The 20,503-nt window shown below is 31.3% G+C and overlaps 2 protein-coding genes across 3 annotated transcripts in view; one reads left to right on the forward strand and one right to left on the reverse strand.

Moving 5' to 3' along the window:
- Positions 1-382: 382 nt before the first annotated feature.
- On the forward strand, positions 383-14,599 carry LOC148604161 (uncharacterized). The gene is made up of 8 exons (XM_088547878.1): positions 383-533; positions 1,942-2,005; positions 2,519-3,454; positions 5,279-5,432; positions 7,438-7,554; positions 7,840-8,010; positions 8,908-9,074; positions 9,996-14,599. Exons 1-8 carry the CDS (start codon positions 506-508, stop codon positions 10,207-10,209), a joined length of 1,851 nt encoding a protein of 616 aa, XP_088404004.1. The 5' UTR covers positions 383-505; the 3' UTR covers positions 10,210-14,599.
- LOC148604162 (uncharacterized) overlaps positions 14,260-20,503 on the reverse strand; it is a 109,978-nt gene continuing 103,734 nt past the window's right edge. For both annotated transcript variants that reach the window (XM_088547862.1, XM_088547863.1), the window contains one exon: positions 14,260-17,197. In XM_088547862.1, coding sequence (XP_088403988.1) covers positions 17,037-17,197 — 161 coding nt within the window. In that variant the 3' untranslated portion in view covers positions 14,260-17,036. The remainder of the gene's footprint in view (positions 17,198-20,503) is intronic.

A 20,503-nucleotide genomic window follows, 5' to 3' on the forward strand; every position in this document is an offset into this window, starting at 1 on the left:
TAGCAACATATATTTAACCCCTTGATTTAATTTGATTTGTCTGCCTAGAGGAAAAAGCTACTTTTTTCAACTAGAAGTAGAACAAATGAACATCGCGGAACAAATCAAAACATGACTACTTTGTTCATATTGGCGAAATATGCTCACATTTTTTTAAATGCCGGATCTACGTTCGAGCCTTAAAATCTTTAAGTATGAATACTATTATAGGCAGCAACCATTTGATTTTAGGGGGTATGGAATCTTTTTTTTTAATTAAAAGTTTGTTTCTAGATTAAAAAAAAAGAAGATATAATTTGTCGCCGGCAATGTGAACAAAAAATTGTGTTTTGCTCTTAGCTTTGAAAATACGTATCCGGATATTTGATACAACCCCCTTCCGAATTGTACAGAAAGTTAGTGTACACTTCTGTTTTTCAACCAATCGTTGGGTTTTGCGCCACCACTCAAAACATTAAAAAAATGTGTAATAGTATGTTTTTAAGATAGTTTGATTCTTTTTAAGATGTCTACAGAGGCGAAAAGAAAATCAGGTAGCTAATTAAGCATCATACTTAAAAGCATGGTAAAACTGTTTACTCGTACAGTCGAAGCGTTACCGATGGGGAACAACTTTACTGTATACTATAGACGTGTAGTGTACGTACACTTTGTCGTATACTATTAAATTAAATGTGATATTTAAGTCCAATAGAATTTAGCTATAAATATTGTGAAGTATCTTGTGTTTTCAAAAATATGTATCCTTTTTGAGATTCAGTCAATCAGTGTTCTTAGTGGTCAAATCAGTAAACAGTATTATTGATTGCTTTTTCCTCTGATGTTTACCTCATCCCAGTGCAACCAGAAATTCCAATATTTTGCAATAAAGAATAGGCGAAAATATGTCCAGATCATACATGAACATGTATGTCATCAAGGTTAGGTCAAGAGATGTTTACTATAAGAGGCATACAAATGTAGTATAATGTATGTAAATCAGCTCAATGTACTATACATTGTGTAACTTTCTTTTTACAAATTTTTTTTGTCAGCCATTGCAATCACACACTTTGCTCACCCTTTAAATTATATGCTATCCAAATTAAATCCTTAATATTGACTTTCAACCTACAATAATACAAACAGAATTGATTTATCATTTGCCACATACATAAAAATCTGTATGAGGCATTCCTAACTAACATGATATTGACCATGGGCTCTTTGTTATCATACCCATTGTCAGCCTATGGTCAATATCATTTTTTTAGCTTTTGGGCCCTTAGGCTAATATCATGAACTAGGGGTGATAATGTGTATGATATGAAAAATGCCATGTTATAATCTATAAACACGCATGACCAAGAAATGTTATTTTACCTTTGTACCGGAACCTGGTTAAAGCAATAAAGGCAACCAGTGACCTTATTTCATTTGTTACATCACCATTTATAATCATGATAATTTACATGTACTTTAATAGATTTAAATTTAATAGATGGATATCCAGACTATGTGTATAGAAACAAAACGAGTCCATCACTTGTTTTTGATTTTATTGAAGGCTTAACCTCTGGAATGGGGTTAAACCAGTATACCTGCACATGTATTTTTACCCTTGACTTCACATTTGTACTGGTTGCTAATACAAGGAGAAGTTCTTGTTTGGTTAAACCATTTGTTCCCTTAAATCTGTTCACCTTACATATATACATGTACATGTATATTTCCAGGTCTGTGATTTAAGTTTAAAAGATATTATCCATTTGTTAGGAACTTCAGTTAACTTAACAACAAACAAGATATACATGTAAATAATACAATGTATCCATGAACTACTTGCACATGTACATGTATGTGCAATGGATTTATTGTTTTACATTGTAGTTCTAAACCAACATTGTGTGATTTTTAAAAAAAAAATCCAGTTTGGAAATTCAATACATTTATATATTTTAGAACTGTATTTGCTGAAGTTTCAAAAGTACAGAGAAGAAAAAGAAAAATTAAGGAAAGACAATGGGTAGTACATTAATTGTTTTTATGCTCTCGTAAACTCACTCACATGGATTTATTTACATGTACCACAAACAAGAATATGTTTCATTTAACTAAAACCATTTGTGTAAAAAAAAGTCCTTTGAAGTTTTTCAAGAAATAGCCTGGATATACTTTATCAATGGGAAAACTATACAAAAATAGAATGCATCATTTCACTAGCCCAAATTTGTTTCTAAATATATTCTTGCTACTGGCTAGTTTCTTTAACATCCTGACTTTTTCATTTGAATACTCAGTGTGCAAGTAGAAACCAAAAAAATAATAAGAATAGCAGTATATAATATTGAGGTTTTTAAACATCTGGTTAAGTTCGCATTCTGTACATGTACTTTGTCTAACATAAATGTATCACTGTTTACCACCTTCGATACTTACATGTACATGTAGCACTCCATTGGTATTTCTGACATTAAGTTATTATCAATTAGAAAAATCAAAGTATATTCTAACTGTAGTAAACTTCTTTTCATTGTAGGAAACATACCTTTGAACCAAAGCCAGTATTGAAGCCAAAAAATGCTGTACAGAAATCAGCCTTTCATATTAGGACCACTAATGTAGTAAAAGCAAAGACATGCAAGGAAAAGAGCAAAGAAAATGAAAAGCCAATTGTAAATTCAACAAAAACTGTATCCTCCTTTCCACACAAGGCAAAAGTTACTTCAGTGAAAAGAGTTCCAAACTTTGAACTGCTGAAGAAGACATTTCCAGTTAGCAATAAGGCTGGTCCGAACCCTGAGCCAAGGAAAAGTTTTTCAAACTGTAATGCTAGGAAATCACTTGGACACACAGAAAAGCCATTTAAATTAGAAAAATCTAGACCTTTTTTATCAAAACCTTCACAAAATAAACCTGTGGTAAATAGTAGAAAGTCAACTGGAAGTGTAGTCATCTCTAAAAATAGCCAAACCAATACTCGAAAGAGTTTTTCATCATATAATCCAACCAACCCACAAAAGAGTTTCTCTAGTGAAAGTGCAAATAGAAATAGACATACTTGCTCAACATCTTTACAATTCAAAGAAAAAACAGGAGTTTCAAAGAAAAGACGCTATTCAGATACACAAAAACATAATAAGAGGGAAAGAACTAAACCGACCAGTATTCTGAAGAGAAAGTCGTGCTTTGCTAGCTTTGATGTAGAAGGAAATATTCAGCTTGGAAAAACTCCAGATCATGGTCGTTCTGTACGGTTTATCAGTCCTGATGTGCAAGACCACAATTGTTCTGATAACAAATACAGGAAAACTTCTAAACGACCTGTTCAGACATCTGACAGATTACCTACACCAGTCAGTATGGGAAAGGGACAAGTCAGTAATCATGGGAACATGAAAAGACAAACAACTCCAAAACAGTCCACTGTTAAGAAACCAAGACCAAGTGGACAGCCAGCCCAAATTGCTATGAGGTAAAACTTCATCTGTTTAGTAAAATCAATTAAATTCTTCAGCAAGGTAAACAGTTCTTGTTTTGGTTTCTATTTCTATTATGATTATGGTATTTTTAAAGTTCCTTTGTAAACTTGTAAAAAAAAAAAGTTAACTTCTCTCTTACAGCAAACTATTTTCATGTAATAGTGAGTCAAGTCTCAATATCTAGAAATTTCACATCTCTGTTAACTAGAAAACCTGAAAATTTTTGTTCATATAAATTTTTATGTCTAATCTGGTCACAAATCTTGCACTCTTTTGAAGTTCTTTCCTTAGGTACAAAATATTCATGTTTAGAATGCTTTCTTTCAGACCCCAGTGCTTTCATTAAGAGCTGGTACCGGTACTTTTACCCGGCTACGGTAGCGTCTGGTACCGGCAGAAAAAAAATAAAAGCAAAAAAATCATGAGGAAAACTCTAGTAAATAGATATCTAACATCGTTCCGTCTGTAGGCTACGGGTATGTCTCCAAAATCGCGATCTTTAGTGTTTATTATTGTTTATATAATTGGTGTCTTCATCGAGGTCCGCGTCGGAATCTAATTGGTAAAGCGCTTTAACCTACGACAATTTAAAGTAGTGTCAATTTATAGAAAACATGTGGTGACTTAGCAATCACCGATTATTTTGTGCAGAACAAAAAGCTAAACATAGGTGAAGATTCTATGAAAATGTGTCAAAAATATGCTGTTCATATTTGGAATTGCCCCATACCCGTCATTTTCCTGATATTTGTCGTGATTTGCGCAGACGAGTGCAGGAATTTTTAGTGTTGACAATGAGTCAACATGTGAAACGAACTTTTACAGAATAAGATTTAAGGGACGACCATTCAATTTGGCGAGGAGGGGGAGTTTTGGTAAAAATGTTCTGGCAACCCTAAGTTTGAAAAGGACGTCTCACAAGAATATAAAAAAATATTGGATCCGAGATTCAACACTGCTATAGATAATAATAGAAAATAAATACATTGTAATGTTTAAAAAATTCTGTCTGTCTAAAAGTCAACCAGACTAATACTGCCAGCCTTGTTCTTTTTCAGAAGCAAAAAATTTCTTATCAGACTATGATTTTTAGAAGAACATTTCACAATGCAACACATGCAATTGCTCTACATATCACAGTAATAATTAGGCAATAAACAACAACAAAGTTTTATTATGAAAATAATCAGCACTAGGAACCACCACGTTATGGAATTTCATTTAATAAATATTTAGTTTTGTTTCTATGCTTTTATTTGCATGTGTTATTTTTCAAATTTTGTAACAAATAAATAAAAGCTGAAGAACAAAATATGACATTTATACCAATATTGTATAAAATGGTATAGTATTTGTCAACAAAGTTTACCAGCATCAGTCTAGAAATGGATCTGGTGGGAATCATGGGGAGCTCCTGGTTTTCATGGTTTTGAGACTAAATCAGTTAAACAAAACTGAAGCAAATACTGCAGACTTAATCCCATATTTTCAAGTCAAAATTTAAATCTCAAAATGGCTAACAACCAGGAGCAGCCCCAGACCCCTTGCCGAATATATTTGGTACCTCCTACCTTCTGTAAAGTACCTCCTGTCAGAAAAATTAATGAAACCCCTGAGACCGTGTGTCACAGTTTTAAATATGTTAACAGCTATGACAAAAACTTTTTATAAACAAATTGATTTCCAACCAATGTTAATGAGCCTCACAATTTACCATGATTCTACATTGTACATGTATATATGGGATTTTAATATTTCTTGTTTAAAATAGAAGGTTATTGACCACACATTTTTAAGAAATGGATCTTATGTTGCAGGAACAAGTTAGATGATTGGCTGAAGTCTAAAGGGAAGACTCCTTCAAAGTTCCGCCACTTAATGTGTTTCCATGAAAAGGACAGCAATGAACCAGACGTTGAGACTGATTCCTGTATGAAGAGCTCTCTGTCTATTGATGAACTTACAGAACAGGTCTGTACCATGTATTTGATACATGTACAATACACCCAGAGAGGGAGGATTCTCTTTCTTATATTTCAGTGTCCAGTAGATCACTGAGTTTTGCAGAGTCCACTCCGAAAATCCTCCAAGTGATTTCTCCCATCTGGGAGTATTTTATTGCCTTTTTGGGAGTATATAGGTTTCACTCCAAGTATTTTATTACCTTATGTATTGTAATCATGTTCACCTGACAGGTATGACAGGATGTGTGTAGTACTTCAAAGGATAATCAGGGCAATAAAAAAATTCCCAACTGGGAGTATTTCATTGCTTTTGGGGGGAAGTATGCCAAGATAACTCCAGGATTTTTATGGCATTTTTTGGGAATTTCCAAAAGTCACTCCGAAAAAGTGACTTCAAAATGGGAGTTTGAAAATCTATACTCTTTGGGTGTACTGTATTATTGCTATCTGGTCCTACATGCAAGGACCATTGTAGTGGGCGACTGAGTCGAAATAGTCGGTTTTTTGTTTCAAACTTCACTGTATATTACCACAAAGGAGAAGTTAGTCGCCCTTAAAATCTGAAACATCCCCCTTTTATATTTCAAAATCTACAAATAATATCCAGTAGAGCATCAGTGATTCTTTAAATACAACTTCATTGTGTGTTTTCACAGCTGAAATGAGACGATTCACAGCAGGTCACTACACGTTTCCGCCCTGCTTCTAACACTCATCTGATCTCCCATCGAATACTCAATCGGAACTTCTCTAGAATTTACGCTGACATTTATGAAAATGAATATATACACAACACACCTGTCACTATGATATCAAATTTGGACTCTTAAATTGATAAAGTATTACACTTAATACCATAAATGTATTAATATATGACTGTTAAAAATGTTACTGCTTACTGTACACATGTCAACATCGAAGGATCTGAATGCGTAACATCAGTTGATTGGAAGTCACCCTGAAGTGACAGTAAACATAATAAACTATAAATTAATTATCCTTTGTTTTAGTTTACAAATAAATACTTACTGAAAATTAAAATTTATCATGGATTAAATGAACATTGCACACTGAAGATTTCCTCAGATCTATTATGCCACAATATATAGACAACATCGTGAACAGTTTAAAAATCGTTTTCAAGAGAGTGGTTTGTTAGAAAAAATGCAAATATTACAGCCTCTTCACATTACTTCTGCTCACAAAAAAGGAGAGTTGGTAACATTTGGAAACCAAAGTGTTACTGTTTTAGCTGATCATTTTGCCATCCAAGTAATTGACAAAGAACAAGTGCCTACAGAATATAAACAATACAAAAGGCTTGTTACAGGTTCTTTTCAAACTTCCTCCCTTAGTGAAATTTGTGAAAAACTTAGCATGAATTTATGAAGATATAATACCAAATATTGTAAAACTTGTTCAGTGCTGCACACTTCTACCAGTGAATAGTGAAACATGTGAAAGAGGATTCTCTACCCAAAATCGAATCAAGTCAAGGTTGAAAACCAATTTAAACAATAGCTCAGTGAATGTCTTGATGAGAATAAACTGTGGTGCATGTGTAAACAATAAGTTTTTAGACATCAGATTGACTAGATATGAAATTTTATAATTATTTAATGTCTTTTTATTGAAAAAAAATATATCAAATACATTAGTTAATGATCTTATACCTTTTGTCTTTTGCATAGTCTTAGAAAGATGAAGTTGTTCAAAAAAGGAATGTCATTATATGATAACATCATTCAAAATTTAAATTTAACTAATGAAACCTGCACATACTGAGAAGTCTCCCTGAGATTTGAAACTTCTCTTTATTTTTCTTTGAGGGAGAAGTGAAGTCTCCCTGAATTTTGGGTCTAGGATGGTCCCTGTACATGTATGTCAATTATAATGAAGATAAGCTGTGATGACAACTATCCAAAGTATTCATATTCAAATAAGAAATCAACAACAAAGAAGGCACAATATAGCCTGAAAATTCATGAACTTTACAAAGATCTATATTTCAGAAATCCATTATGGACAGAGAAGACAGTGTGGTGGTCAACTTGGCTGATCAGTTCCGAGATGCTGCTCTGGAGGAACTGGACTCCATGTTAGAAGAGTGTTCTACTCTGTATGAGGCTGTAAGTACTGTATATATCCACATGCCAAACATGTCTATTGACCAATTATAAGTGGTCACAGTAATTTTATAGAAATGATACTATAACTTTACTACATTTGTGATAGTGGAGGTTACATTTACATTTTTTAATTATTTCAATAGCTGACAAACAGCACAATATGTGTGACTGTAAGACTCTTCTTGAAAATATTCTGAAGGTAAGATATTCATCTTTAACATTTGACAGGTTTACATGTCTTAAATAACATGCAAGATACTACATTTGATTTAATTACATTGACAGGGTTGTCCAGGAGATGACATTCTTAGATGGTTAGACTCAATTGAAAAGAACATCAAACTATCCAAAACCTATGCCAAGTTCTACATCTGTAAAGCTCAAGTGTTAAAATCTTCAGAAAACTTGGAAGATGTTTTAAAGGTGTATGAAACAGCTGTTGTAAATGGAGCACAGGTAGGTTGTCTACATAGACTGTCCAAGGTATTTGGTAAGGAATTAAAAAAAAAAACTATGATTTAGGATTTTTTTGGAGGCAAGATGAAGGTTTAAGGGTCTTCCTCATGTAAAATTAAACATGACAACTTGTTTAAAATAAGAAATATTACATGAAAATTGCAAACCACTTTTTGAAGATCTGTGTATCCATAACTCAATCATTCAAAAACAAGATCTTAATCATTACAATGTATACATGTACATCTGCCTGTAATAATAATTACAATGTATACATGTACATCTGCCTGTAATAATCTTGAACTTATAATTAAACAACTTGGGACAAATCATTAAGGCATAATAATGCTTAATGAATAACAACTTCTTATATGTAAAAATAAATCTTCAATAATCAATATCATACACATAATGACACTTATAATTCATTCAGCATAGTTGCCAATTGCTCACACATAACAGTATACAGAGAGAGATGAGTGTACATTTGAATTTGTGTATTATGTTAAATTGTATTTTAAAGTACATTTTACTGACCTTTTTGTCTTCATTTTATTACTTTAAACACACATTGTGCCTTTTTAATGCATAGACCTATGTTTATTGTGTGTTTTTAAATGTAAAGGATTGCTTATATTACTTTAAATGGTGTGACCAAAAAATTATGATAAGTTCATTGTTTTCAAGTTTGTAGGTAAATCTTACCTTATAAAATTCTGTTAACATTTTCTCTGATTGCACAATTTAGACTTACATTTCAAAATTATTTTTTGAATAATAACAAATGAGAAAAAGTTTGCAAAAATGAACTTATCATAATTTTTTAACGATGAAGATCCTTAAACCTTCATTAGCTTTTAAAATTTATAACTGAATTAATCTAACATTTACTTATAGCCATCACTTGAGTTGGCAACAGCTCTGACTGGAATTGTGAAAGATGTATGTCAGGAACGAGAGAAGAAAGCCAGAAGGAGAAGTGTAAATGAAGTTCAGGCAGAAAATATCTTTGAGTCCAGTGCTATAAAGTATACTGTCAGACAAGTCACTCCATTCTCAAAAAAGTATGTTGATGATATTTGTGACTTTATTTTTTTTGGTATATAGTTTCAAGTTTAACTTTTTTATTTGACTTTAATAAGAACACAAAATAAAAGACTTCCTTGTGAAATAATCTGTGGTTTTGTTACCCTGAATTTACCTCTGTTTCCCCTACCAAATTATTTCAAAATCATGCAAAATTCCCCAAAATATTAGTTTACTCAGTCTTTTCTATTCTCTTAAAGTCAATTTTCTTCCCAAATCCAACAAGAGGGTCATTTTTAAAAAGAATAACAAAATCACTGAGTAAATCAAATGTGGTCAAACTCAATTGCCAGTTATTATTTAAAGATCTTGTGGTTTTAGGCTCTGGTCTCATTAATACTAATTACTTCTCTAAGAATCAGGCAAAATGTGTAAAGATGTGGCTCATGAAAAAAAATAAAATAAATTGCATTGTCCAAGTGTTAATACCTCATAACCTCCAGAAATTTCTATCAAAGTGTTTGCCATTTTAAAATATTGATTGGTGAAATTTCGTCAAAGTATATTATGAAAAAATAGTGGTTTAATTTCCATGCACATTTTTCCTATATAAATAGTCAAACGATATTGTCAGAGATACTTCAGGATAAATTTTAGTAACTTTTAGATTTTTTTCTGGATGTATTGAATAGTTTGAGGCAACAAATACCAAATTTAGAAAAATGATGTGCCACTCATTGCCTGATTCTCACACAGAATGGTACTTAATAATTTGGAGTATAATAATTTGCTTAAGTATGCAATGGAAAAATTTTGATTTTAAAAGCACTATACTAAACCAGTTTTATGTCAGAAGATATTAAAGTAATTTGTATGGAAGTGTTGCAAAATATTGTTTTCAATTAGCAGTCATTTATGTAAATGATAAAAAATTAAGAAGTGAGTATGTTTTTTTTAAGACGGAGGAAGTCAGCCAGTGATGCCAAACCCACATCCCCTTGTGTTGTCATAACTCCTGTCCGTCGATCAACACGAAGGAGTATTTCCTGTCTTCCCAGCAGTCTACAGGACAAGACACCAACCTATAGATCCCTGGAGGATGTATCAGATACAGACAGAAAAAAGACGCTGTACTTTCCGAATGAAGCTATAAATGATGACTTGTACAATTGATTATTACAGTTTTTGTAACAATGGAGCTTTCTGTTCATTCTGTAAATCTATTAAAATTGTTTTTATTCAGAAAAGGATAATTTAAATGAATCAGTAGACTTGTTTCACTTTCCTTCTCACGAGGTTCTTCCTACCCAAATTTTGTTTCATCACTGCTGAAAAACTTGCTTCTCTTAACCAGGTTTTGCTGAATGTACTCATTGTTCAGCTTCATAATTTCTGAAGGAACAAGGTAATATTTGTGTAAGAAGAGACCATAATGCCGTTTATATAAAATAACAATCCTTCAAACCCAAACATTTTGTGTACACCTTCAGATATACTAATCTTATTCTAAATGAAAATAATAAAGACAGCCCCTCTATGAAGTAATTTCAGTGTTGACACTAAAAATATCATATACAAAATGTGTATAGTGTAAGATAACTAGTATGAAAGTAAATACTATTGGATTATATCTCAGAGATATTTTATGAGCTACATGGGAAATACTTTTTCATTAATTAAATTTGTTTTTTTATTATTAAGAAACTTCAGCCGCAGATTATTGTGTAACAGGAGTAAATGTATATAAATATACATATAAATATTACACAATATCAATCACATACATGTACAATGACAAAAACAATGAATCATTACATCAACATACAAATGATAAATCAATTTAACAACTTTTGGATTTTTTTAATGAAAATTGATAAATTTATCAATACTTTTACATTACAATATTTTAATATACCATATATATTTTCTCTATTAGGATACCTACTATAATAACTCGGAATAAATTTTCTACTGATATCTAAAACTATATTGTTATTACATTCAAATAAATAATGATATTCTTCCCCAAGACCAGATCCACATACTGTACACAATCTTTCATCCCTTGGTATATTCCTCCATCTACCAGTTTTGATAGGAAATTTAATATTACAAACCCTTAATTTACAAGTATGTACCCATTGCCCCGATTTTAGTTTTAAAAGATAAGATGCCAATTGAAATTCATGTTTAAAATTAGAGTAATATTCCCCTCTAGATGAATTGTTCATATCAGTGAACCATCTTTGGATAAACGGGCCCAATATCTACCATATACCATAAAATTTGGTGTAGATGATCTTACTCCCAATATGCGTTTACAAAATTGAAGGTGTAATTTTTCAACAGTAGCTTTATTTTCAATCCCCCATATTTCTGAAGAATATATTAAATAAAGGCCCATTACTCATTTTTTTCATTGACAGAATAATATTTTCTTGATATAGGAGAAGATTTCACATTTATATCATTATGTTATTGCGCTTATAATATTAGTAGCATTATATTGTTTTACTTCACTAAATATTTTGTATTTATATGACCAATCATATTTTACTATAAAAATTGTATTTTATATGCCAATATCTAAAACTATGCTTCATAAATAAATTCCATCATTCATTAAATATTTAGTGTGTGTGTGTGTATTAAAAAATTGAGGTCAATGAAGTTTTGGAGCATTTTTAAGGTTCTGCGTGTAATGAATATTATTTTTAATGCACAGATGAAGTTGCCATGATGTTGCCTGCTTGAAGTCAAAACGACTGTTCTTCTTGCTTTGAAATGAAAAAAAAATGTCTTATGCAGCAAAAAGGCAATAAACTGCACTGACGTGATAAAAAAACATTAACATACCAATTTGGTTCAAATGAGTAAAAAACTTGAACCCTCATCTGTGTTATTTTTATGTCAAGTCTGTGCACTGTTATTATCAATTTACAAACTATTTATTAGATTGAAGTCAAACACTCACGTCTTACTGATGGACGATATATGGTAAATTTCTTGGTTATCTGCCCCCAAACATCTCATGAACATTCCTCATTACCCATATTGCTTTGTAAATAAAAAAAAAATCCTTTCTTCTGTCTGTAAACAGTATTAAAAGCCACCTGCATCACTTTCATATTGCTATAAAAAGTAAGAATTACATTTCTCCATCACTGGTTTTCATGAAAAATGGCTTAAGAATGAAGAAATTAACTTTGAATTGCCTTAAATTATTTTTATGTTGTTTTACACATCGTTGCCAAAGTTTGTTTTCTTTTTGTCGTATTTATGTTGTCAAATTTGTCAAATGAATTTAACTTCAATGATATTTTACCATGCAAAATATACTAGAGTCATTTTTCTGACATGTCCATTATCCTGTCGCTACTCAATCCACCCCATAGTGAAATGTCATCCTTGAGATCACAGATATCATAGCAGTGCTGAATAGGATTAGTGAGCAAAATAGCATTGTTGGCATGAATGAATTAAAATATTGTTTTTTTTTTTTTTTTTTTCTTCAAATTTACACATTAATATATGGATTTGTTTCTTTTTCGATATCACATACAATTTGAGTATTTTCTTCGTAAAATTGAACCATACTAGATTTTTGCAGATTTTGTTGTGTAAACAAGAAATTTTGAAATTGTTTTTTTTGTTGTTGTAGCTCTTACTTGTTTGATGAAGTCCAATAAAAACGTTTTGTTCTCAAGTTAATTTGATTTTACTGTCAAATCAAATTATTAAATGATTTTATAGCCATAATTTGAGAAATTGATTACTTCATACAAGTTGTTGCTTTCTTATCAATAATAAAGAAATAAAATTTGATATGTAAATTTCATTTCTACATTGATCCACAACTAGAAGTAGGATGCACATAACTCGTATGATCGACACACAGGAAGTAGTTGATTGATGAAAATGAAATTGTTGTACAATTATGCCTATGCTGCAAACCAAATCTGTAATCTTTCCCAGTACAAGATGCAAGTCCACCAGGATTCGGACAGATGTCTTGTAAATGAAAGAAGAATCCATAACCAAGATGGAAGTAGCACATCATGCTAAGCTTTATACAAGGCTCTGGAGTTAAAGATGAAGAAAATATCTAAGACATACATGTACTGTTGTAAGGACAGAAGTAAAACCTAGGCTATTGATTGAAGCCTTAATGTTTACAAATTCTTGGAATTCTATTTACAATTGGTGTTGGTTATGAGTGATTTTATAGGTCTATGCAAATCTGTTTTGTATTTTGTATTTTCTAAGTATGTGAACTGCCCAAGTCTGGTTACAGGACTGACTAAAATTTAGGGAATTTAAATTATCTACATGTATACAGTAAAAACATGAAAAGTTGGATTAGCTACATCTTTCCTTTAATTACCTCTGAAAACTTATCACATATGGGTACATTAGATACAACTGGACCCATATGTTTTACTACAGTAGAATAAAAACTTCAAACCTAGTCGGGTAAGAAAGATCACAGGAAAAAATAAAATTTCTACAAATGTTTCATTGGATCAATGTTAAAGTCTATAATAAATACATGTTAAAACAATTATTCACAAAAGACATAAATATCACAGATAATTAATTCCTGCCATGAATGGGAACATCTGAAACTATAAATTAGTTACAGAGTTGTAGTCAAATGAGAGAACACTTAGTCTTATGTATAAAAAAAACTAATAAATACATGGAAAATATAATTTAAAATGCAATAAAGAAAACAGAGCATTTGGTTTCCTAGTATTGAAAAAAAATATACAAAAACACAATCACAAATGTGGATGGTTTGTCAAAATGAAGATACATTGTATATGGTAAGGGCTATTCCAGTAAAACATGAGGGGAAGGCACTTTTCTTCTATGTATATAGGTGGGTGTTCAGGTCTCTTACTACAAAACATCAATAGAACATTTATGGGTGGCCTCCCCTGGTGAAAAATTATCTCTCCCTGCAGGTACCTCATATCTTAATGAAAAAGCCTCAAATAGAAAAAATCTCATTTTGTCAATAATTGCTGGTTACCAAAAAAAAACCCAACAGATAAAATAGTAGCTTCCTACAATAAAAAGAGCTACATTGACTAGGGGGAGATAACTTCTACATAATTACCTAAACTATTTAAGCCTAGTAAGATTTTTTTTTTATAACTTATAACTTCTAGTAATTACACAAAAAAGAAAAACTTTATATAGAACACAGTTATCTACCAACTTAAAAACAGATGGTATTTTCAAGCATATGCAGACGGTTTTTTTTGAATCACTTATCATAATATTTTATCTGTTTGCATTGAACAATAATATGATGCTGTATATCTTTTCTACAAAAATTGATACTACTACACACCATTATAGGAAACATAGCAAACAACAATTAAGAACTATCAACCGGTAAGTTTAAGATTGTCTTACATGCATTGAAATACATTTACCACATTATACATAAAGAAATAAAAATTTTTCTTTCTGCAAATCAAAACTTTGTTGTGGGTCCAACATATCAAAAAATTATGATCTGTCTCAAACCAAAGGTATATAGAGTTACTGATTGTATACTGATTGAAAGAATAGTTACATAGACAATGTAAAGATAAGTTATAACATAGAAATATAAACAGTATATAGACAAATAATCAACAATAACAAATGTAAATGGAATTACAAAAACTTTAAATACCAAAAAATAGTTGTAGAAATAAAAAAAAATATCAAAATGCCACCTAGAACAATAGAAACTAGAAAAAACTGAGCAATTATCACTAACACAACACTTTAACTCCAAAATTTGAAAACATGTAATATCGATTTCGATCAAAATCTAAAATGGGAGTATGTAATGAAGATTCTGTGAAAGTTTCATTTAATTCCATTTGGTGGTGTAAGAGGAGCAACGGATAAGAAATAGGTACCCCATGTTCATAAATTACTAAGTCCATGTTGTGCAATGTGGAACCCCCAAATGCTTTGGATCAAAATCTAAAAATGGAGGTGTACAATGGGAATATATAATGAAGATTCTGTGAAAGTTTCATAAAATTCTGTCAGGTTGTGCAGGAGGAGTAAAGGATAGGAGATTGGTACCTCAATGTGTAATAGACGGAAAGGACAGACAGACACCTTTATCAATATATACCCCCCATTTATATAAATATAACATTACAAGCTAAATAAATATCTATTTTTTACTAATTCATGAATAAACAACCCATTAATCAACAAATACATACTGGTATCCTGTTCTTCATCGAATCCAATTAAAATTCCCTGATACATTACTTAAAAAGTAAGCTAGCTTATATAGAATTTCTCCAAATACAAACAAAATGTCTATTTTGTATTGCTTGAACCCTTTCTATCATCTAAGATACATTTAGAGTTACTCTATTACTTTCCTCACCTAGTCTACTAAAAATATCACATATCAGTCCTTCCAGTTAGTTAAACAAACATCTAAGAAATGGCTTAGTATATGCAACACTGATGTCATGGTTTTCACAAAAGAAAATTTATTTTTTAGTACAAAAAAATATTGTTTACCCTTGTTAACTACACAATATCATTTTGGTTCAGCTGAATTAATATAAAAATCAACATACAGTTGAACCTCGAAATGTCGAACTCGGAAAACTTGAACTGATTACAAAGTCCCAGCAAAACTCCCCTTACTCCAATACAATTTTACCTCGGATGAATCGAAACCTCGGATAACTCGAGGTAATCAATCAGTCCCCTTGATAGGACTTCGAGGTTAATAACCCTGTCTCGAAGTCAACTAATTAGACAGAAAACTGATTGCTTTATTACAAACCATGATCAAAGTGTGTTTTAACGACAATTAGCGTGGCTTTAAAAATTAATTTGTTGACACTCTTTTTGGTTTGATTTGTTTATTTAATTAATTTAAAATTGTGCGTTGTTAAAAGAAACAAATTGTACGAATAACACAATAACACGTTGGAATTTACTCTAACAGTGATATCGGATATTTTGATAAAAAATTTTTAAAATACAGATGAGTTGTAATGGTATCTGAAATGAAACATCGAACAGACGATAGTAAGGGTATTTCAACGACTACATTCGTTTCGCTAGTGAATTTGAAATTTTATCGTAATGATGTAGAGCACATGGTTTGACGATACTCCTGATTGTGAATCAAACAAAGCAGCATGTTATGAACTATGATGTTTTTGGTGTAGAAAAAATGAAAAGGAAATTTCACTAAAACACTTGGTGCTGTTCAGTATTTCACAACATACAAAAAAAAATATCTTCCGATATGAAACGCAAGACATTATGAAGTACCGTGTAAAGTGAAGTACATGTACATGCACAAGCACAAAAAATGATGTAAATGCAGAAACAATCATTGACAAAACCACTAGTATTTCCGGTTTATCCTCGACCTCGGATTACTTAAACCTCAGATAACTCAAACATTTTTTGCATGGTCCCTTCGACTTCGACTTAACAAGGTTCGACTGTACTAATAAATGAGTTAACAGTTTTCTCATTTCTTTTAGAATGCTTATATTAGTTTATATATAGCTATCACAAGGTCATCCTATATCTAACCTGTCTCAAAATAAACCTCTTTAATAAATTAAATAAAAGCTATGGGTAAATTAATGTATCAAAAAACAAAATATCTGCTATTGTACAGCAGATTACTTGTGGTGGACTTATAAAGAGAGGAACTGTACAGCTACAGACATTGTTTGTGTAATGATCATTTATCTACTATTACCAGTAATCCCTTTCCAAAACTGTTCCAGTAAGTACCGCATATAAACTGACCCCCCCCCCCCCCAACTGAAATTGATATGAATGAACTTTTTAAGGTAATTTGCATAGACAGTTGTCCAGTTTATACAGTCTGTTTACATTAAACAGGTCTCATATATTTACTGAACAGAGTGCTAGTAAATTAAGAATATGACAAAAAATAATATGTCTACAATCTCTAAATCATTGATGTTTTCTATAGTTCACTGAATAGAGCATGCTTGACTGGTTGTTTTTCGTTGTGATTTTTTCCTGCTTAGTGACCTTGCTGAACTTGAGTTACTGGTAATGGATTCTGAACCTGTACTATTTGTTGCAGATGTTGGACGAGAGTTTTCAGTTGACGGAATCTTGGTTGTCTTTTCTGAAAAGAAAAAACATATAAACATTATATACTGAAGTAATAATTAACATTATAAAACAGCATGGCATGTTTACTCTTCAATCTGATCAAGAAAGCTCAATTGTTATGATTTTTGTTATATTGACAATTATACAATGGAACTGTGAAGATTTACATTGAAAAATATAATGGCAAAAAAAAAAAATAAAATCAGTGAAAAAACAGGTGATCATAAAGCATGATGGCAAAGAGTGATCATAAATAAATAAAAGAAGAGAATTGGGTTCATAACAAGAAAAAAGAGTTCTTCAGTTATGACCAAATATAGATTCTTGATTGAAAATCCATGCATATAAAGTCACATCAGTTTAAAATCTAAATGAAAGGCTCTCCAGTATGGTGTTATTATTTTTTTTAAATTATCATAAAAATTTATCTTACAGATTATTCCAATGAAGATTAAAAAAAAAACCTGAATTAAAATGTTGAGGTCTCAATAAAATGAGCAATGATTACGGCTCTCTCAAATGTTAAAATGTAAAGAGAAACATATATAAAACATCAACAAATGACAAAATCATCTAGGAATGACATTAGTGAAAATATCAATTCATGAATAAAAAGTATTGATATTTCCCATCTGGACTACCACCAAAGTGCACCAATTTAAACAACATAGCTACATGTAAAAGCGGTCTGTCAACAAAATTCAATAATTACTGCACTTGTCCTCTTTACCAATAGTCTTTGGGTACGTGTTAAGTGTTAGAAATCACTCAATGTACACTCATGTACATGGCCAAAAGTGTCATAAATGAGAATTATATGTAAAGCAACATATCATTTACACATGAAACAAGTGTGATATGACTGTAACAACCTATGATTATCATATGAATGTAACTGTATGACTGTAACAACCTATGATTATCATATGAATGTAACCATATGACTGTAACAACCTATGATTATCATATGAATGTAACTGTATGACTGTAACAACCTATGATTATCATATGAATGTAACCATATGACTGTAACAACCTATGATTATCATATGAATGTAACTGTATGACTGTAGCAACCTATGATTATCATATAACTATAACAATATATGATAATCATATGACTGTAACAACATATGATTATCATATGATACTGAGACATTTTTGGCTGTGTACATCATTGTAAACAAAGCAATTAGTAGACTACTCTATTATATGGTATGCAATGAAGAATCACCTTCTACTGAAGTGAGCAGACATTGCTTTCCTGTTTCCTTGTTCTAGTTTTAGCAACAGAATCAACTTTTCTTGTGGCAAAAGCAGGAGGAGTTTGTTTATCACCATTTAGTTTAGATTCAGTTGAGTCAGAAGATTTAGCATTGGGATGGCCAGACTTGGATGAATTTACTATTATGTCTGTTGGAATTTCTATATATTAAAAGATAAACATAGAATTCAGAATTCATTAATTTTAATTTAATTTTCCAAATGTTTTTTTTTTTTTCATTTTTTTCATTTTGTATGTTTCTGTCATGGAATAACATCCAGCCAATTACCAATTTGAGAGGTTTTAACTCAGCAGTCTTAAACCTTAAATTGTTTTTCAAAAATATGAAATCCATAACTTAATAGTTTTACATTTACACTAAAATTTAAAAAAATCTGTTTCTTGTTCTAAATTAGTTTTAGTAATAATGAGATTTCAGGCCTTGGCACCACATAGCTTGAAAGCTTATTTAAGTCTGAGAATATTATGAATTGTTAGTGACATCATGAACTCCTAAGACTTGATTAGAGTTACCATGGAAATTAAGAATATTCTCAGACGTAAAAAAATGAGAATGGATATGGTTAATATATATCAGAGAGATAACAAGCCCACCGGGATGAAAAAGGCAACCCATGAGTCTACAATGAATGACATGGAAACCCTAACACCACTAGGCAGGCTGCAGCTCGCCCCAAAACAACATTATACACAGGTACAGCCAAATAGTTGTCTTGGGACAGGACCAAATATGTGGAGGCTAAAAATACTTTAGCATGATCACAACCCCCCTCTGGCTACTGTGGAAAAATATTACAAAATTAAACACTCCTAAAAATCAATTAAATTTGCCAAGCACAGCATGATACGATCACAGTGGTCGAACCCAGAACAGTTGGGGCAAGTGTGGACACAATATTACTTTTTGACACACATAAGCATAAGGACTTACAATTCATTATAAAAACACACCACAAATTGTTTGAGCACTATATTGCTCAAAATTTTAAATTCAAATAAAAATGTCCAGACTTAAAATAAACAAGAGGCTCCTAGGAGCCTCAGTTGCTCACCTTGTTAAATTTTGGCCTATCAAGGGCAATAACTCTAACAAGTAGTTGTCCAACAATTCTGACTGAAAAATGGTCTCACTAACTACTTCCGGGTCAAATGGCCACCCTCCCTATGTAGTACCAAAAACACACTGAACCTAGACATATGCATTGTAAGTGTATTATTTATGTGTATTATGATTAAAAGTAGTCAAAATAAAGCTGAGAATGTGTACTTTAAAATCATATATGTAATTAACTACAAAAGTGTATGAATATTGTTTACATGTGTGAGTAATTTGCCTCCATGCTGTCAGTTAGCAGAAAAGGTAAAAATGTGGATTTTCAGTATTATTTATTCAAGTAAATTTTGTGAAGAATTTCTAAATCATCGTACCATTAGCATAATGATCTTGGAAGCCTAATTTTCCAAGCTTCACAATAATATGCAACTTTAAGATGTCATTTGTCCTGGGAATTCACAGTGAAACTTTGAAAATTACTTTTTTAACATGTAATGTAATGGAAACATTAGAAGTGGTTAGTGAGACCAAGGGTTTGGTAGCAGATATCATAAGGATCGTTTCATCAACAGAAAGTTTCTTTCTATCTATTATAGTTTTCAAGATATTGGCTGAAAACTGCTAAAATCATCATTTCACCTTTCAAGGGTAATAACTCTAACATTCGATATCTTTGATCCCCGCAAAAATTTTGTCTGCCTTATCATAAGGATAATTTCAGCAACTGAAAGTTCTTTCTTACTATCACAGTTTTCAAGATATTGGCTGAAAAACTGTAAAAACACAGAATTTTTCAACTTTCTAGGGCAATAACTCTATCAAAGAGTCATCAGACACCTTTGATCCAATACAGACTTTTGTAGGCCTTTAAAAAGGATCATTTCAGAAATTGAAAGAATTTGGCTAAACCTAATGGCTTTGGAGATATATGTAAAACAACTTCTGAATGACCCTTATGTTCTATTTTTAGTAACAGCAGC

This window comes from Perna viridis, chromosome 10 (assembly GCF_037379345.1).
Source record: "Perna viridis isolate PV_CMFRI_1.1 ecotype Kerala chromosome 10, ASM3737934v1, whole genome shotgun sequence".
Taxonomy (NCBI): Eukaryota; Metazoa; Mollusca; class Bivalvia; order Mytilida; family Mytilidae; genus Perna; species Perna viridis.

Bases quoted from the DNA above. Each gene is read 5' to 3' on its own strand.
- LOC148604161 (XM_088547878.1), top strand. From the start codon at position 506: ATGTCTACAGAGGCGAAAAGAAAATCAG. The intron at 2,006-2,518 runs GTAGTACATTAA...TTTTCATTGTAG, and splicing joins AAATTAAGGAAAGACAATGG to GAAACATACCTTTGAACCAA. The intron at 7,555-7,839 runs GTAAGTACTGTA...TTACATTGACAG, and splicing joins GTTCTACTCTGTATGAGGCT to GGTTGTCCAGGAGATGACAT.